This window comes from Amyelois transitella, chromosome 14 (genome assembly GCF_032362555.1).
Source record: "Amyelois transitella isolate CPQ chromosome 14, ilAmyTran1.1, whole genome shotgun sequence".
Classification (NCBI taxonomy): Eukaryota; Metazoa; Arthropoda; class Insecta; order Lepidoptera; family Pyralidae; genus Amyelois; species Amyelois transitella.
In genome coordinates this window covers 10,624,218-10,644,801 of record NC_083517.1, presented here as the reverse complement: position 1 = coordinate 10,644,801, position 20,584 = coordinate 10,624,218, and the positions used below count along the sequence as shown (strand labels likewise).

Genomic DNA, 20,584 nt, shown 5'->3' with positions numbered 1-20,584 from the left:
TGTAAGAGTGTCCGTTAGTATAACTTTGAAGAAATTCATTAGTACATAGCCGCGGTGTAGACTATATTCTACCTATATAGGTAGAAAAAAAGTCACCTAGTATTTTTTGAACATATCCCAGTTAAACACATCAATGTGGTGCCCCTATCACTGACCTCCTACTGCTTAGCGGCATAAACCAAAGACGTTTGACCGCAAACAAATATCCATGCAATTCTGATACCCGACCACAAACAAATAGGGGTCAATACCGCACGTCGGCTTCTAAGAGTGAGGTTAGCTGTCACTTCGTCTGAATAATTTTGACAGTTCACGCGCGCCTGCGCTACTGATACGCGCGCCTGCCAATCATTTTGTCTTGTTTTTGTTTATGGAACGGATAATATTTTTTTTTGTTGTAACTGGCATGCTATTCAGCCACATCTTATTCGGTTCATTTACCTCGCTGTTTCATACCTTAAATAGTTACCTACGATATGTCGTCATTCTCTCTAACCGTTTAAATAAGTTTATACTTAAGGTAAACCCTTGTTTGGCTTTTAAAATCGCGAGGAATGAATAGGACAACTTTTGATAAGTAAGGTAATAGTACCAGTAGTTGATATTATAGTAAGAAAAAATCAAGTTTTCTTCAATAACTATGTATTTATTTTAGTTAGAATTTTTTAAGTAAGTAACAAATATTAACCAACCTTTTATTTATCTTAGGTTGAACTTAATAAAAGAAAATCACTGTTGTTGATTTTAATATAGATTTTTTTCGAGAAGATTAAAAATGTACCAGTTGTTGATGGGCAAATTTTCAAAAGCCCTAGTAATTGACTATGACTTTTTCAAGCTAGTGACCCAGTAATTGACAAGAGTACTTCTTAGAAAAAACATACAATAAACTTTAAACAAAACAATACAACATAATTTTACAAAACTTCTTAAATCACTTAGATAAAATCAACAAAAATAAGTACAATCAAACATCTAAATAAAGACCTAAGCAATTAAAAAAAAATACTTAAAAAATATTAAATTCAGTATCATGATCATCGCTATTGAGATCATCTGTACTACCACCAGAAGGCTTCCATGTACCACATTCAGATTCGCTACTTGATGCAAACAATGATTTTGTGACTTTTTTTAAAGAAGCTGATACATTTGTTTTAGTCTTTTTTTTACAGCCTTTATTTTTTTTGTTTTTGATAGCTTCTTCTTTTTCTTGTTTTTTCCTTTTTCTTTCTTCAGCTCTTTTCTGTTTCTGTTCAAGTTGTTCAAGCTTTTTTCTCTCTTTATTTTCATGGTACTCTTGCCACTTTTCTGATGTTACTACTGCGGGTACTTTCTCAGTATTCCTCTTCTTTTTGTTGTTTTCCTTTTCCTTTGGCCAAAATAAAGAATTTTTAAATGGTGTAGGAATAATGGGTTTTGCTGTGCTACTTGATGATGTTGGCTGCGTAGGATTTAAAGAAAGAGGCGACTGGATGACAGGAGACTTAAGGCCAGGTGACTGTGGATTAACAAGTATTTCAGTTATATGATCTTTTTCTTTGTCACAAATAATTGTGGTTGGTGTTAATTTGGCCGGTACATTTAAATTATTAAAAACCTCAGATACTTCGGATGCATTCAAAAAGTTGCGAGTTTCAATGGAAGGTGTTAATATACGTTCTGAATCCCCTAAAACTTCTAAAGTTAGCCCTGAAATAATGGAATTTTCTTTATTGTTGTCATCAGTTAAATTTTCATGTTCATCAGGAAGAATCACTATTTCGTCATTATTTGAAGACATTGTTTGCACAAGTTTATCATGTTTATTCTTGATATCTTTCCAAAATTGAAAAAGTGATTGATCCTGGACATCTTCTGTCCATTTTTCCGTATTTTGGAAAACTTTTAATTTATCCTGTCCAATATGTTTTTCAATGAAAACAAGCCCCTCTCTCAATTCTTTAAGAGATTTCTTTTGGTCTTCTTTTAAGGTATTATTATTTTTCGAAGTAGGCTGAAGTACTGCCTCTAAATTCCACGGACATAATCCACATTTACGAAAGCCATTTTCGAAGAGCGATTTTTTTAATGTGTTCTCCAAGACTTGTTCTAGGAGAGGGGCAAAGTGTACTTTTCTAAGTCTAGGACTGTCTATGTTTTGTAATCGCCAATTTTGGACACCAGTTTTCCAAGCTGATTTTAAGGTACGAAATACAGAAACGTCCATGGGCTGTATTAAATGTGTGGCATTAGGGTACAATGCCACGAGAATAATACCATTTTCAGAGCAAAACTTGCTAGTTTGAAGTGTCAAATGTGAAGTGTGTCCATCAATGAATAATATTGCTGGTTTTTCGATATTGTTCTCGTTAAGCCATGGATTGAAAATATTTGATATAAACTCAAAAAACGTTTCACCTGTCATCCAGCCATTCTCTGAACGCCCAACACCCCAATTTTTTGGTACACTAAGAGCTAAATCTCTAGGAATTCTCGCATATTGATATACAATCATAGGAGGTGGCACATCACCAGCTGCATTTCCGGTCAAAAGTACCGTAAGACACTCTTTTTCATCAGCATTAACTTTCTGATATACTGTCTTATTGCCTCTTCCTGCTAGTACTTTATTGCCCTTCGGATTAAGAAAGAAAGCTGTTTCGTCGCAATTAAACACCCTCTTTGGGTTTTTAATTACAGCTTCTAAATTTTTTTCTTTAAAAAACTCTGAAATTTCTGCAAACCATTTCCTTAATGCTTCATAAGTAACAGCAGCTCTAGGTTCTGTTAAATTTTGGGATGTTCTTAGACGAATCTCTGGGTGTCTTTTTTTAAATGATTCATACCAGTGTCTTCCAGGCCTGTTATTTTTAAATGGAGTTTCGATATTTAATTCAGTCACTAACTTACATACACTATCTTGTAACTGCTGCACAGTAACGGGAAATCCAGCTTTAGCCATTTCTAATATCCATAAAACAATGATATCTTCTTGTTCTGCAGATAAATAAGATACTGGACCCATACGGCGTTCAAGAGGTGTTTTGCCATTAACTTTATATGAGAGAGTGCTATAAGGAATACTGTATTTTTTTGATGCTGCGGATATTGACATTCCTGATTTTACATCACTATATGCTTTCATCATATCTTCTTCAGAATAACTTAACATTTTTCCCTTTATTGGAGGCATTTTTACGTATTACTTATTAAATACCTGCACAAAAAAATAATAACTTTAATTTTGTACTAGTATTTGATAGTTCATGTTCCAGTAGTTGATACCCTTATCAACGACTAGATAGAAGTCACATATAAAAGCCATATTTAAAACTGTGATAGATCAACCTTAAATTTATTATTTTATGATATAAAATCGATCGAATCGAACGGATAAGAATATGCCTAGTAGATGATAGCTGTATCAAGTTCTAGAAATCAGACTTTTTATGTACTAGTATTTGATACCCTTGTATTTTGTTTTATTATTATAAAAACGAATCAAAAAGTAAACATTAGCATAATTGATACTGTCCCGAACATAATAAAATAATTACTTACCACTTATTGAGCATTAATTTTGAGTAACACAGTTCGAAACAAGTAAGGTCCTTAACAAATTCGTTAACATAAATATTGAACGACGAGCACGTAAGGACACATTGCAAACAAAATTCAAATATGAAGTTTTGACAGCCAATCACAAAGAAAGTTGTTATAGGATAGATTAAGAGATGTCGCTACTAGTATAATTAATAAACGTTTCATTGATACCTTCAGAAGAATACTTATTATAAAGAGTTGAATCAAAATTTATCAACTACTCGGGCAATATCAAGTAGTCGTACAATTACCTTACCTATCTAGATATTTTACATGTAATACACACTCATTATTTGAAATAGTGGTGTAACATACAATTATGCAATATAATAGTTTATCTCAACACTTGTTAAACCCGCGATTCCGTTCGCGTAGGTTTGTAAATAAAATGATTTTCAGCTCGTATCAAATTTCTTTATCCTTTGGGAGTTTATCAAACGTGTTTACGATTCATTGACTCTATCAAAGCTGCAAAACGTCGCCCCAGTATTTTTTATTGGAGAATTGATGAAATATAAGCGATGCCCGTACGGTGAGGGAAAATACCATGAGGCAAATCGCATACTGAGGTAACAGGTTGCCATCTCTACTCAAGTTTCATGTCATAATTGGTCTAAAAAAACCAAGGATGGATAATTTTCCCCATTTTTTCACATTTTCCATTATTTCTTTGCTCCTTATAGTTGCAGCGTGATGTTATATAGCCTAAAACCTTCCTCTATTAATGGTCAATTCAACGACAAAATAATTTTTCTATTCAAACAAACTCTTCAGCTTTATATTAGTATAGATTTTACTTTTGAGTTGAAATACTTATAACAAACAAAAAACACATTAACACTTTTTATACTCATATTAATCAGGAAGATATGATATTGACTGATGACCAGCAAGGCCTATCTTTTTAGTGCGAATGCACTCACTGCTTGATACACTTTTGTTTACAATTCCCGACCTTACACGTAGAATCTGATATCCAAATGATACACCGATAAACTCGCCATTAATCTTATCTATAAATAAGGATCCGTGATAAACACGATATTCTGGAAACTACTAATTATTCCTTTATTTATACTTATTGCGAACAAAAATAATGCGACATAATACGGAAATAAAACTATACTAATATTATAAAACTGATGAATTTGTTTGTTTGAGCGCGCTAATCTCAGGAACTACTAATTCGAATTGAAAAACTGTGTTTATGTTGAATAGACCACTTCTCGAGGAAGGCTTTAGGCTTTAAACCATCACGCTGCAACTTTTAGGAGCGAAGAAATAATGGAAAATGTGAAAATAAAAACGGGGAAAATTATTCATCCTTGAGGGCTTCAATGATGCCCAAAATAACTATTCCACGCGGACGAAGTCGCGGGCACAGCTAGTTTTGGATAATGCGAGAGTTCGTTGGTTATCACGGATGTCGTAAAACGCGACTAAGGAAAAGGATAATATTGAGATAGGTACATCTTTTAGGCGGTGGGCTAGCAATCTGTCACTATTTGAATCTCAATTCGATCATTAAGCCATACAGCTGAACCTTTCTGTCTGTTCTAAGACTGTGGGTTATATCTACCCCGTAAGGTATAAAGACGTGATGATATGTATGTATGGTATGTATGTTTGAAAAATAAATGTTTTTTTCTTTACTTATATTTAAATTAGAAAGTATATTAAGTAAGAAAGTAACGATATGTGTGTGTGTTTGTTACTATTGCACGCAAAATCTAATGAACTGATTTTGACAAGACTTAAGAATTTTTTTTAAGAGAATCAAGTCTAATTTCTCCATAAAAAGCTGACATAAAACAGTTTCATTCATGTGTTTGCGTTTAACTTAAGATTTATATTTATGAGATTTAAAAAATGCCGAGATAACGATCGGTGTGGACAATCGGCAGAATAATTAATTAATTTAAAATCAACGACTACTTTATAACGGGGTTATCAGTAAGATCTCAGTTATTGGCACCCATCAATGGGTTTATTACTTTTGTGTCGGTGAAGCGTGAGTTTCACTCACGTTAATAACTTTATTTGACGGCCTCTGTGGCGCAGCGGTAGTACGCTTGTCTGTGACACCGGAGGTCCCGGGTTCGAATCCCGGTTAGGGCATGATGAGAAAAGAACTTTTTCTGACTGGCCTGGGCCTTGGATGTTTATGTATATAAGTATGTAGGTATTATAAAATATAGTATCGTTGAGTTAGTATCTCGTAACACAAGTCTCGAACTTACTTCGAGGCTAACTCAATCTGTGTATTTTGTCTCGTATAATATTTATTTATTTATTCACACCGTCAATATTCGTATTGACGGTTGACTTTTCATAACAACTTTATTTTATTATTTAGGTACCTACTTACAATTACGGGTACTTACATAGAAAATATAAAGGAATGACAAACATAAAAGACAGAAGAAACGTCAAAAAATGTATTAATTATAAATATGTGCTTCATTGATATAAAAGAGATCCCTAAATGGGATAAGTCCGCCTTCGCCTTAATTTTGCAACATATCAATGAAATTAATCTCTTGATTAGTTGACATACACACATGATTATATGTGTGTATGTTATCTCTTGCGAAGTAGTCAGAGCCCAGTCTTGAAAAGACTGAAAGGCCACGTTCAATTGAGAAGAAGAAGAATTTATTACTTCAGGATCTCAAACGAAAACTTACCATGTACCTTTTTTAGAATTTTTATTGATTATTTTGAAGCCTACCTAAGAACACACAAAGATGAGAGAAATAGAGACGCATAGTGTCTAAAATGACTGAGTCTATCAACAAATTAATTCCTGACAATTCCATCTTTAAATCATATTTTTATGACTTCATCGGAGATTCTAACGTTAAGCCGAATCGATAAAAGATGAAGCAGATTTAAAGAAACCATCTTGGAAGCGGCGTCATTAGATTTTAATATTTAATTACAATTAAGGCGGAGTGCCTGCTACCGCGCCTACGGTACTTACTGAATGGTTGCACGTTTCCATTGTCGATTTTAAGACGTCATGATTAATTGTGCCGTGTGGTTCCCGGCACCAATACAAAAAAGAATAGGACCACTCCGTCTCTTTCCCATGGATGTCGTAAAAGGCGACTAAGGGATAATAGTTTATTTTTGCATGAGTACCTATTACAAAAAAAAAATTGTATTAAATATCATAGTAATTATTAAAAAACGCTGGATCACATGTAGTTGCTGCCTGAAAGTCAATACAATTTAGCCATTATATTTTTAAATAGGTAGATATAATTTGACAAGTTTTTACTGTGAAACAGTCGTCAGTGCCTGAAAAGTGAAAGTAATCAGGATTTGTAAAAGAGACAAAAAAAATAAATCTAACGGCGTGTGGCAAAATTTTAACAATTATTATTTTATCTGTTTTTAAGAAAATTAACATACATACATAAATAAATCACGCCTCTCACCTGGAGGGATGCCTGCATATTTATTTCGCTTCATCCACATTCGTTTCGAGTACTCTTCACATTTTACCACTTGCCACGATCCTTGCATACTTCTTTCGCTTCATCCACATTCATAACTCTCTTCACGCAAGCTCGTCGGTTACAGACCTTAATCTCGTACCTAATATACATAGGATAATGGAAACGCGAACAAGCCGGGTTACTTCGGATTAACATTCGAATTAATATGTATTGAGACGATACACCAAATTATGAGCGCTTCTCCACTGTGTCTTTTCGATTCTTCGTATTTTTTTTTAACTTATCCGTTACATATATTTATTCATCCATACATATAGTTCGATAGAACCATTTACATACATACATTTGGTCACGTCTATATCCCTTGTGGGGTAGACAGAGCCAACAGTCTTGAAAAGACTGATAGGCCACGTTCAGAACCATTTATTGCACATAAATTACTTATACCAAAAACAACTTATCCTAAACTTATGCTTAGGTGATAATTATAAAAGGCGGCTTTGCCGCATTGTACAATTTCCACAATAACATTTGATGAAGATATAAGAAAATAAGTAAGGTAGCTAAGAATATAAGACCAAAACAACCAATAATATGATTTTTAGAATTCCTAATTCGCGTCACGATAAAACTATTTCCTCCACTTTGAATGAGGTTCTCACAATTGTGTTAGTTGCTAAATCCTTAATCGAATATTTTGTAGAAAACCTTTAGAAAATGGAATGAATATTTTTTGTAAATTAATTTATTCGATTCAAAAAAGTAAAATACAAAAAAGATTCCTTTCCAATTCACTCCTTTCCCACAGAGGCCATATCAAAATTTAAAAAAAAATGGTTTGAAAAATTACCAATGGAGAACGCGCGGCGGCAATACAAGCGTTACCCGCCGGTTTCCCAAGAGCAAAATATTTACGATACAGTTTGTTAACGAACTGTTAATATTTGATTCATGCAAATCCAAACGCGTTTGTTTTCAAATAGAACCGACCAGATAGCGCTGTCACAACGCGGCCTGAGTCAGGGGCTGCAGCGAGTTATAGTACTACGAGTAATTCACCATTCTCTAAGCCTAATGCATCAACATTTGACCACAATCAAAATATTCAAATTCAAATATTTTATTTATTATAATGAAACTATTATAAAGGCGAAAGTTTGTATGGATGTATGGATGTTTGCTACTCTTTCACGCAAAAACTACTGAACCGATTACCATGAAATTTGGTATGTAGGTAGCTGAAGACCCAGAATAACACAGAGGCTACTTTTTATCCCAGAGTTCCCGCGGGATTGATAGGGTTTCCATGCGGACGAAGTCGCGGGCGGCCTCTAGTAATGAAATATTTCAACATCACTTAGGTACCTAATAATTGTCATATCTTTTGGTTTTTCACAACATTTAGTTAAGTGTAGTGCCGTGTGGTTCCCGGCACCAATACAAAAAAGAATAGGACCACTCCATCTCTTTCCCATGGATGCCGTAAAAGGCGACTAAGGGGTAGGCTTATAAAATAGCGATCCTTTTTTTTAGGCGATGGGCTAGCAACCTGTCACTATTTGGATCTCTATTCCATCATTAAGCCGAGCAGCTGAACGTGGCCAATCAGTCTTTTCGGGACTATTGGCTCTGCCTACCCCGTAAGGGATATAGACGTGACTATATGTATGTATGTATGTTACCATCTTAACGTTGACCGCTCGACCACCTACTTCGCTATACTGTCATTGTGGTCATCAAAAACAGAGGGATACAGACGTGATTATATGTATGTATGTCTGTATCTCACAGTGTTACAAACCGTTCAGCCTCTGACCTGGATTGGGTGAGTCAGGTTTTTATGATTAAAAACCTGACTTTGATAATTGTTAACCGTCTGAACCCCGAAACCTCTGCAGAAAATCCTAATACATATTGGATCATGACAAAGTTGCATTAGAGAATACGCCTATTCCCTTAGTCGACTTTGAATGTACTCTCACGTTAAATCGCTTCAGCCTCTCCTTCATACCATCCCATCACTGCACTGCTCCTCATTCGGTCAACACTATATCTATAATTGTGGTTATTAAGATACTACCAAAAGCGGAGTGATGTTTCTTCACTTCGGAAACATTATAGCGGGTTTTTATTGAAATTCCCGATACCGTATAATTACTGTATTAAATTAACGTTTAGAAGCTCCCACCGTATATATTCTTAGATTCCGTAATGGCTCTCGTTTGAGTGTTTTTATTTCTTTTGCCGCCAAAATCACTAATTTCCAGACGCTTGTCTTATCTGTTTTTAGCTCCCGTGTGAAATTTGGAATTTTTTTTACGTTACGACATTCATAAATACATATAATCACGTCTATATCCCTTGCGGGGTAGACATAGCCAACAGTCTTAAAAATATCGTTAAGCCACGTTCAGCTATTTGGCTTAATGATAGAATTGAGATTTTAATAGTGACAGGTTGCTAGCCCATCGCCTAAAAAAGAATCCCAAGTTTGTAAGTCTGTCCCTTAGTCGCCTTTTACGACATCTATTGGAAAAAGATGTAGTGGTCCTATTCTTTTTTTGTATTGGTGCCGGGTACCACACGACAAACCTATACTAATATGTATTTTTTTGCTGAATTAGTTTAATGTTTTCACCTAAATGTGTTAATTAATCTCACGATCAAACACGTGCTGAAAATTAAAAAAAAAAAAACAATTAACTAAATACAAATTGTTACAGGCCGCAAATTTTGAACATTTACGACATGATCGAAAATTACAACGATGTCTTCACCTCCACCGCACATGTAACCAATCGGTAAGCATCGACAAAAGACATCGATTAACACCGGTTGCCTACCCGATGCTAAAACATAATTTATTATGTCTCACAAAGGAACCGCTTCGACAACCCTTACGCAAAAACATATTGATTTATGACAATATTTCGAACGAATCGTAACACAAAATCGACTTTAAACCGTCAATTATACAGTCGAAATATAAATGGATTAACTTTTGCAGTGATATGCGACTATATTTATCTATTATTACAGTTTTTATAGTCGCTCCCACAGTTTTATTGAGGACTGGCGTAACAAATGGGACATCTCAATTTACCCTATTGTCCGGCCCTGTACATGGCATTAAATAAATCAGCGAATATCCGATGTGTCGTTCCTAAATTCAGCCCTGATTGCTCGTCGGTTTCGTTATACATTGCCGACTTCAATTCGTGTGTTATTTCTTTTATTATAACTAAATGAGCAATGTATTTCGAATTTCAGTATTGATTACTTTTTATTTGTATCGGAAGATAGTAATGGTTTTGCCAATAGACTATATAGCATCGACAATACATTTTATATTATTCGCTAATACAAATTACGCGCCCCACATTTTGTTGTCATTTATATATGTACCAGCTTATGCCTGGGGTTTCGCTCACGTGGGAATTTCGAGAAAAAAGTGTCCTATTGCGGGTAAACTATAGCATTACTGTAAGAATTAGGAACAAAAATACCAAAAAAAAAAATCTAATATGTAAAAAATCTGTTTTTAAACCATAAATCCTAAGACCTTGATATTTAAAGTATTTGTAATGTTAAAATTAACCCTAAAAGTCGTCATCAAAGCCTCACCCAATAATTAATGCAAAGATCACACCAATTATCAAAAGACATTAGTCTCAAACTTAAAACCCGTCACCAAAACTGGCACCTTATGAATAAACTAGATCTGCTTTAAATCTAGACTAATATAATCTGTCACAACACAAACCAGTCTTACTGTACGTCTGTTAGTCACGGTTTTGTTACATAAAAATAATAACTGGCAATATTTTTATAGTTTTCGTTACGGTTGCATTAAAAAGTTTAATAATATGCTCCTGCGCATGGAACATGGCCGACAAATCATGTTACAAATGGGTGAAATGTATTGTTAATAATGAAATGAAAATAATTCGAGTTAAGGGAGGGTTTGGAACCCTTCCGATTTTATTGTAACGTCGCCATGTTTGTTAACATGCCCGCGTGACTGACGGCCGCGTGCAAACGTATTTTGATACATGTAATTTTATTCTCGGGTATTATAAATAAATAGCAATTTTTGTCCCTGCCAACGACGAATCGCGTCGCTCGCTTCGAAATTCGAACGCGGCAGTGTTCTCATTCCAAATTCAATAATCAAATAATATAATTATTATTAATACTGATGGGAGACTTAAAATTATTACAAATCATTCAAATGTTACTTTTCTTTAAATACATTTCGAGGAAATTGTTAAGTCATTATTTGTGATAAAAATAGATTATTATAGATTTTTAAACATACATTTTCAGATGAATAACCAATTTGTCAAATAAGAAAGACTACCTGACAAACTTTTAGAGGCTCGAAAATCTATTGCCTCTAAAAATAAACAGAAACTAAAACGATACCCGTCAAAATAACAAACTAACCTTCCAATAATCTGTGTATTCAGTAAACTATTGTCTCTTAATCTATAGATTACAGTGCATAATCTATGGTTAAGAATTCTTGTGTCTAAATGTGGATTGAATGTCGTTTGTTGTCGCTGACTACAAAACATATAAACGTACAGACAAATCCAGAGATTACTTTTAATTATGCGGAAAATTGAGATTCAAAATATAAATTTTGCTTTAAAATGCATTTTTGTTTATTGTGTTAAGTTTTTTTTTTAACCTAGCGTTCAGACTGAATTGAATAGAATAGATTTATTTTCAAAATTGGCTACAAGGTATCACTTATTGACGTCACATCACTTAAATCAAATTATAAGTACTACCGCTTCCGAAGCGCATGTGCAGAAGAAGCGGCGGAACAAACTACACTGCAGCATTTTCATCGGACGTCAATTTACAAATATAGATTTCTTAAATGTAAATCGTGGACTAATGCACATTGTCTACATTTAAAAACATGAATGAATTAATGAATGAATCGTTTTCTTAAATCTCATCTTTGTTTAACGTCTGCATCGCCTTTTCATTGCGGTTCTTAGTGACGTTCGTATACAGCGTACCTACAGATAGTTTTTTTTTTTTTGTGAACGTGGCCTTCGAGTTTTTTTCGAGACTATTGGCTCTGTCTTCCCCGTAAGGGATACAATTGTGATATGTTTGATATATACTAAGGTTTAACATTGTCTTCCTCTTATTTTATGGCTGGTAATTCATACTGTAGTTGCTTAGTTATGGTGGAAGCCTTACTCTTAAAGTTTTTTGGTGTTTCGGCATGTGGTTCATTTTGGTATGGACAATTTTTTTGTTAAAGGTTTTAAATAGTTGTAAGTTTAGAAAGTGTCGGTAGGTATCTTAACAAGACTGATTGGCCGCGTTCAGCGTTATTTTCATATAGTTCCTTAGTATTAACTTTTATTATGTCCCTCTTTCCCCAAAAGGAACCACAAAGGCTTTTTTTAATACTCTCGCATTTAAATTATTATTTAAACAAAATATTACCATAAACATTTCGAGACCCCGCATGCTACGCCGCTGCCTGCGCCTGCGCATTATGTCTGCAAGCATGTGTGCAAACATAATTCGATCTACATGCGACAAACTAACGCATTCATACAAACGGGGAAAAACTACAATAGGGCTAATTGAAACAGTATAAGGCATAAGAGGAAGCGGAAGCGAAAATTTAATTTAAAAATAATCATTACTAATATACAGCGTAACTAAATAACTTTTAGGTAAGTAATATAAATGTTTACCTTTGTATCTCTTACTTACTACTACTACCTTTCTATCTCTTTGTAATCTCAAGAAACTAAGCGATACTCCATTCAAAGGTCAATGTCATTTTATTTCATAGAAAATCCTAATTTTGTACCAGAATTTCTAGGTACATTTTTGCGTTCAATTCTAACACTACATTTAATATTATTCTGTGCTAAACTTCATCTAGTTACATTTAGAATATATTATTTCTTAATTTTTTGTGAAAAGGCGGATGAGAAAAGATAAATTTATTTGCCAAAAAAAAAAAACAGACAATTCATTATTATTTTGACAACAATTACATTGTGACGTCACAACACCTCGAACGCTATCTCCCATGCCTTGCGGCTCTCCCGCCAAAATGCGCGGTTGGATTGAAACATTTACAAATATTTGCCGGTTTGATTCCCGGCGGGGGTCCGCGGGGCCACCATTTACATGGGCGCACCCTGGGCTCAGACCATTGGGCGATTTAAATGAGAGTGATCATCAAAGCTTTGATTTACTTTTTAGACGACGATGGCATATCTGAAAAGAAGGGGAATATTGTTATTTTTAATACGCAGTTTTGAATGCCCTACTTATTTCTAGAGAAATTTCCTTCAGCAGGCCCACGACATTTTTATTGGTGTATTTATTATATTTAGGTAACAATTATGCAATAACTCGTACTTATAAGATAACATTTTGAATAGTTAAAGTAATTGTGTCACATTATTAGAGACTACTTATTAATAATAATAAAAAAAATGATGGTATAATAACTATGATCTTAATATCCACAATATTTTCGTTATGGTAACTCTTATCTTAGCCATAAATAATTTAGTTGAACTCGCATGGTCACTAACACTAACGCCTATAAAGATAAGCTTTTTAATGTTATTTTAACACGAACTTAGAGTACAATTGATAGTTTGATTCCTAAACGATGCTCTGACGGTGAAGGAAAGCTTCGTGAGGAAACCTGCACATTCAGGCAACTGGATGTGTTATTATACTAACCTTTACAAAATAACCTAACCCATAGGTATAACCTAGCCCATAGGTTTGCCGTGTGGTTCCCGGCACCAATAGAAAAAGAATAGGATCACTCCATCTCTTTCCCATGGATGTCGTAAAAGGCGACTAAGGGGTAGGCTTATAAACTTGGGATTCTTCTTTAAGGCGATGGGCTAGCAACCTGTCAATATTTGAATCTCGGTTCTATCATTAAGCCAAATAGCTGAACGTGGCCATTCAGTCTTTTCAAGACTGTTGGCTCTGTCTACCCCGCAAGGGATATAGACGTGATTATATGTATGTATGTATGTATAGGTTTAGGTTCCCCTGTAAAGGTTGCGGAGGTCGGACGAGAGTCGCTTCGTGTAAAAATTTAACTTATTCTTTGGATGAAAACCTCTGAAGAACGAACTGGAAATAAAGATAAAAAAAATTCTGTAAATATTTTTTGATTTTTTTTTTGAGCCTACAATCTTGAAAGGACTGATAGGCCACGTTCAGCTTGGCTTCATCACCATCGCCTTAAAAAAGAATCTAAATTAATTAATGTTTAGATCAAAGTCTATTTTATCCAGACGACAGCCGTTATGCTAATATATTAAAAGACGCATTAGCATTAATAGATATTAATTTAATTAATGCAAAGTTAGCCGCTTCTTAATCGGAAGTTCTAGGCGAAAGTTGTTAAATATTGTCAAAAAACATCCAAGTGGCAATAGATTTGTATCAATTTATTTGTAAATTTCTTGATGTGCAAATAAATAACGTATTTTATTCTGTGAACGAAATATTAGACCTTCTTTTCAGTATCACAAATTCCTAAGAAACAACTAGACATAATTTCGTAAAATTCATAAGTCCAATAGATCATGTTAACAATAGTTTTATTTATTATCCCGTAAGAAATGCTCAAACCTGGGACCAGAAAGTAATTTGTGGAAATTTCACTTATTAGGTACCCGTGTTGATACTAAATCATTAAAATCCGTTTAGTATTTTTTACAAGGAACAGTAAGAAACACACATTGTTACAAAATTTTATACATACTTACATACATTCATTTAATCACGTCTATATCCCTTGCGGGATAGACAGAGCCAACAATCTTGAAAGGACTGGTCAGGTTACATTCAGCTGTTTGGCTTAATGCTATAATTGAGATTGCTAGCCCATCGCCTAAAAGAAGAAACCCAAGTTAATAAGCCTATCCTTTAGTTGCCTTTTACGACATTCACGGGAACGAGATGGAGTGGTCCTATTCTTTTTTTATTAGTGCCGTGAAACACACGGCATCATATTATTATTGCCATTGACCACGCGAAGAAATGGTCTTATTTTATTAGATTTAATATCCCATTGCACCAGAACCAACACGACCAAAAAAACATGAATATAAACGATAAAAAATATCTACATTTTTTATGCCCAACTTCATCCCTACGATTGGGGTAAAAACGAAACAATGACTCAAATTACTTCTATTCCAGCGACCACAATTGACGCCATTATGTGTGCGTGTGAGAACCGGGAACTTATCGAGACACTGCGGTCCAAAAAGATCCATTTAGTCCCTGACATGTCCCGTGACGTCACACGTCTGCGACATCAATGCTGCAGTAATTCCTTACGGTACCGCGCGTCCATTCATAAATATGTGAACTTTGACAAAACATTCAAAACGATGACAGAAAAAAAACTATTCGGTACTCTGTGACCATTCAAATTGGGTGTTATTTCGGAAGGTTTTTTAAAATGTGGGGTGACAGTTTGTGCCTTCCGCTAGTGATGTTTGGACACAGTATCATTTGGCTATAATTTCTTGGTCTCGTTTAATTACAGCGATTTAAGTCTGAACTCATAAAAAATTGTAATAAAAAAATTTCACAGATAAAGAAAGTGTGTTCTTATTAACATAAATACATAAAATCATGCCTTTTTCCCGGAGGGGTAGGCAGAGACTAAGTACATCTTTTCACTTGACACGATCTCTGCAACATTCACAACTCTCTTCATGCAGGCTCGGCGGTTTCGGGTACTCTTGACCTGACTCTTTGCCAATACGTCCTTAATTTTATCTTCTTATTAACTTGAGATTTATTTAAAACTTTCATAATTTCAAAACCACTAGAATAGAATAAAGAATATTTGTGTAGACTTAAAACAGATAGATATAACTTTGTCACAGTCACAGAGCGATGATTTGGCAACATTTCGGCAAAAGCTGCTTTCGATAAGATGACATTATTAATTGTACAAATTTAAGGCTTATCTAATTTCCTTCATCGAAAATGGTGTATTCTCATAAAGAAAAAAAATTTGACAATTTTAATTCTAACAATTCTGTGTCGAAAATGCACTAACACTAAATAAAACCAGCCCGTAACGAATGCATACGTCAACTAGATAACTTGATTATAACTATTTAGACACCATGAGGGTAGCATTGTCGCGTAATATTTATAAGTGTTTAGTTAAATATTCATTCGAACTGATAAAAAAGTTTTGGTGCTCAGTGAGCATTGCAGATGCATTCATTTTGCTTTGCACACAGACCGGTCGAGAATTTGTGACATTACATTGGGTTTAGGGTCTTATTATATACCTATGTAAAAAGTATAGTTATAAAGTTAGTTATTACAACAGAAGATAGAAGGAGAAAAGAGGAGAAAAGTAATCAGTTTAAAATCACTACATTATTCAACATAAAATTAAGAATCTTTGACAATAAAAAATATTTTTTGACATATTTATAAAAAACAACATCATGACAACCGTTGCTATGGCGTATACCAAGAAGGTTGTATATGTACTTTGACAGTCCTGAATAAATAAAAATCGGTGCATTTAAAACATCACATTAAACACATTTTTAACCCTTTAGGGGTAGATAGAGCCGGTAAGACTTAGTTTTATGTCTATTTTTTTCAATATAGAAAATATTTCTAAAATGTAACATTCTTTCTCATTTTACGGTCACACTTATGAGTCCTGGGTCCGCTCTTTGGATTTTCTTATGTACAACATAACATATAATCACGTTTATATCCCCTGCGGGGTAGACAGTGCCAACAGTCATCAAAAGACTAAAAGGCCACGCAAGCTTAATGATAGAATTTATATTCAAATAGTGACAGGTTACTAGTCCATCGCCTAAAAGAGGAATCCCAAGTATAATATAAGCCTATACCTTAGTAACCTTTTACGACGTCTATGCACAACTAGCAATTTATTAAGAATATTTCCCAAAACCATCCCCATATGCGAAAATCATAGGCTCCAATCGATTTTAGTTACCAACTGTCACACAGACTTCGTAACTACAAAAACAACACAGTGACTTGCCGCTTTTTACTGAATTATCTAGTTCCTTTATTATTTTCCGGTTGACTGGAAGAGATACCTTCATGGGATAAGTCCGCCATTGCAAGTGATTCGTTTCTTTTATAACTATGTACTTACTATTTCCTTGTGACTGTGTAAATTTCTATGCAATAAAGATATTACAAACAAACAATATAAAAAAAAAAAAACAAAAAAAATTAACACAAAACAGTCACCTCTATGCAACATTAACTCTATGTCCGGCTCTCGTACAAGCCGTACATTAGCCGGGCGAATAAGCCGCGTAACACATTGGAACATCTTAATTTCAATCTCGATAAAACTCATAAAGAACCGTTTTATGAAGGCGACACCGGGGCAGGGCGAGCTGTTCACGGTGCGATGGTGGCGCAGGAATAACACACATACATAAAATCACGTCTAGGTATAACCCTTGCGGGATAGACAGAGCCAATAGCCATATAGACTGCTATTTGGCTTTAAGATTGAATTGGTTCCCGGCACCAATACAAAAAAGAATAAGACCACTCCATCTCTTCCCCATGGATGTCGTAAAAGGCGACTAAGGGATAGGCTTACAAACTTGGATTTTAAAGCGATGGGCTAACAACTTGTCACTACTATTTGAATCCCAATTCAATCATAAAACCAGATAGCTGAACGTGGCCATTCAGTCTTTTCAAGACTACCCCGCAAGGGATATAAATGTGACCATATGCATGTAGGTATAATACATTAAAAGGCCTTCTTACTTCTTAAGGGAAAGACCAAATAAGACGAAAAGATATGGTATGTATGTATTATTCACGCAAGCGCTCTAATCGCACCGTGAGCAGCCCGCCTTAGCTCGTTTAAGCTGTTAGTCGCGGCGACAGCTCGCTCCGACGATTATCACGAGTGTGTCGCCGCCCTTTGAGGTGCCGACGAAATGAAGATTTAGATTCCACGGCCGGAGGACGAAATACAAGAAACTGTTACTGTCTATAAAGAATTTTTTTTTAAGTGTGAAAGGATTTAAAACAATATTAATATTCGATAGTGCCGTGTGGTTCCCGGCACCAATACAAAAAAGAATGGGACCACTTCATTTCTTTCCCACGGATGTCGTAAAAGGCGACTTAGTGATAGGCTTACAAACTTGGATTTTTAAGCGATGGGCTAACAACTTGTTACTATTTGAATCTCAATTCTATCATAAAGCCAAATAGCTGAACGTGGCCATTTAGTTTTCAAGACTGTTGGTTCTGTCTACCCCGTAAGGGATAAAGACGTGATGTTAGATTATATGAATGAATTTTAACTAAGTAATTATCCGAGGCCAATCATGGCGTTTTCTTTTTCAAGGAATTTCTACGAGGACGGAACGGGAAAAACGAACGAAAAGTTAGGTGAAAATTAGGTAATTTATAATTTTAACTCATTAATGAATCAAGCATGATTTTAACGGCACGTCTACAAAAGAATACAGGGTTTACACAAATTCCACGGATCACTTGAAGTTTTACCAGGATGAAAGGTACTCCACATGACCTTCACCAGGAATTCTCCAGACTCTCAATTATGTATGTATACGAAAAATTTTAAGAAGATTAGTTCAGTAGATAATGCGTGATGAGAAAACAAACTGACAAACAAACTATCGCATTTATAATATTTAGTTGTTTACAGTTTACTTATCGCAAATTCCTTCTAATAAAAAAGCCATCCAGATAAACGTTGACTTTGTATCTTGTAACTTTTAGCTCTGTCTAAGACGTCATTACATGTATTTGCGTTTACTCGTCCTTTTTATACGTATTATTTACGTTTTTGTCCCTTACGTGGTGGACAGAGCCAAGAATCGCCATACATATAAGAAGTTTAGATTTTTTTATCTAAAATCTATTAAACCCAATTTGGTGAGTTTGGTGAAAGTTTTTGTCTCAAATAGATTAGTTAATTGAACAACTTATGGCTTTCACTTAGTGTTTATGCCCCGCTTGACCTTTATTAGTGAAATTTGAATGATAAATAATTTATTTTCAATTAACTTTTTAATTTAATGTACCTAAAACAATCTTGACCAAGTCGTATAATCGAAATCGAATAAATATATATGGATATTGATTTAAAATCAGTGATAGTAATGTAGCAAAAACTAAATAGTCATGTCAAATGCAACGGGTTTCACAATATTTAAAAAGTAAAAGTAAAATTAATATATTCAAAGAACACCATAACAAAATGACAAAAAAGGAAACAAAAATATGTACAAAAATAAACATAATGCTGGCTGTAAACAATATGCTACACGGCATTGGCACTTTATTTGATTTATTTACACATACTGAGATAAGTATAACTTACATTGACGATGTTATAACATCGGGCGAAGTGCTAAGAAAACTATTTTTGTTTCAACATTAAAAATTTAATTACTATACCCGAATCTGGTTACTTTGAGAGTGTTATCAAAAAGTTGTCAAAACAAAAGCAAATATTTTGCCAATTAACTTTACACTGCGCGATTACACAATCGTAATTGCAGATAACTGAAAAAAAATAAATATTATCTCTGCATACGTGGTTTGTATTGGTTTTGAATCCCACGGGACTAAAATATAATTAAAATTGTTTTTGGTTTAATAGATAGAACTAAAAATACTACTTTCCTACTACTTCTTTACTACTACTGCTTTACTACTACTGCTTTACTACTACTTTTTTACTACTACGGCTTTACTACTACTGCTTTACTACTACTGCTTTACTACTACTGCTTTACTACTACTTCTTTACTACTACGGCTTTACTACTACTGCTTTACTACTACTACTTTACTACTACAACTATAACATTCTTTCGAGTATGATAACAGATTCCGTCGGTGTTTCGCATAATGATTTGACAAATAAAAACGTACGTTAGGTAGAATCGACTATACATGTGTGGAATCCCTGTTCACGCCATTTTTCAAGCACGTCATTACTCGTCTCAGACCACCTGGCGACGTTTCAAACCACATTTAAGGAAGTGTGCTGTTACAATAATCCTGATTCTGTATTCTACAGTGCTTGTATGCGACAATACAAATTGTTAATAATCCGTCCTCGATACAACAATGTTCATTATACATTTTCATCGACGCGTGATCAATTTTCTTTGCAAAATTTTCAAATACCATTTACCTTCAATCATGGTGGTCCTGGAACACTCGATCGGACACAATTTGCGATATCACAATCGCTAAATATGGCGACGATTCGTCCCCTAGAAATGTGTGTTTACCGACTGCTCTTTTTCTGTCCAAAATAAAATAAATCCGCACTAATCCGCCATGAATAACTAACTCCCATCTCTCGCTTTGTCCGAAGCTTTCTGTGTTGACATCTTTTTGTCGCTAAACAACATTTCGGAATCAACGAAACGTAATTTCTTCAATTCGACTCTATTGCCTTTACAAGGAAGATTTGAG

At 34.5% G+C, this 20,584-nt stretch overlaps 1 protein-coding gene across 1 annotated transcript; it reads right to left on the bottom strand.

Moving 5' to 3' along the window:
- Window positions 1-648: 648 nt before the first annotated feature.
- On the bottom strand, window positions 649-3,662 carry LOC132902523 (uncharacterized). Its single transcript, XM_060947930.1, has 2 exons — window positions 3,544-3,662; window positions 649-3,199 (listed from the first exon to the last, which is right to left on the bottom strand). The coding sequence occupies exon 2, from the start codon at window positions 3,173-3,175 to the stop codon at window positions 1,010-1,012; it is 2,166 nt and encodes a 721-aa protein (XP_060803913.1). The 5' UTR covers window positions 3,176-3,199; window positions 3,544-3,662; the 3' UTR covers window positions 649-1,009.
- Window positions 3,663-20,584: the final 16,922 nt, after the last annotated feature.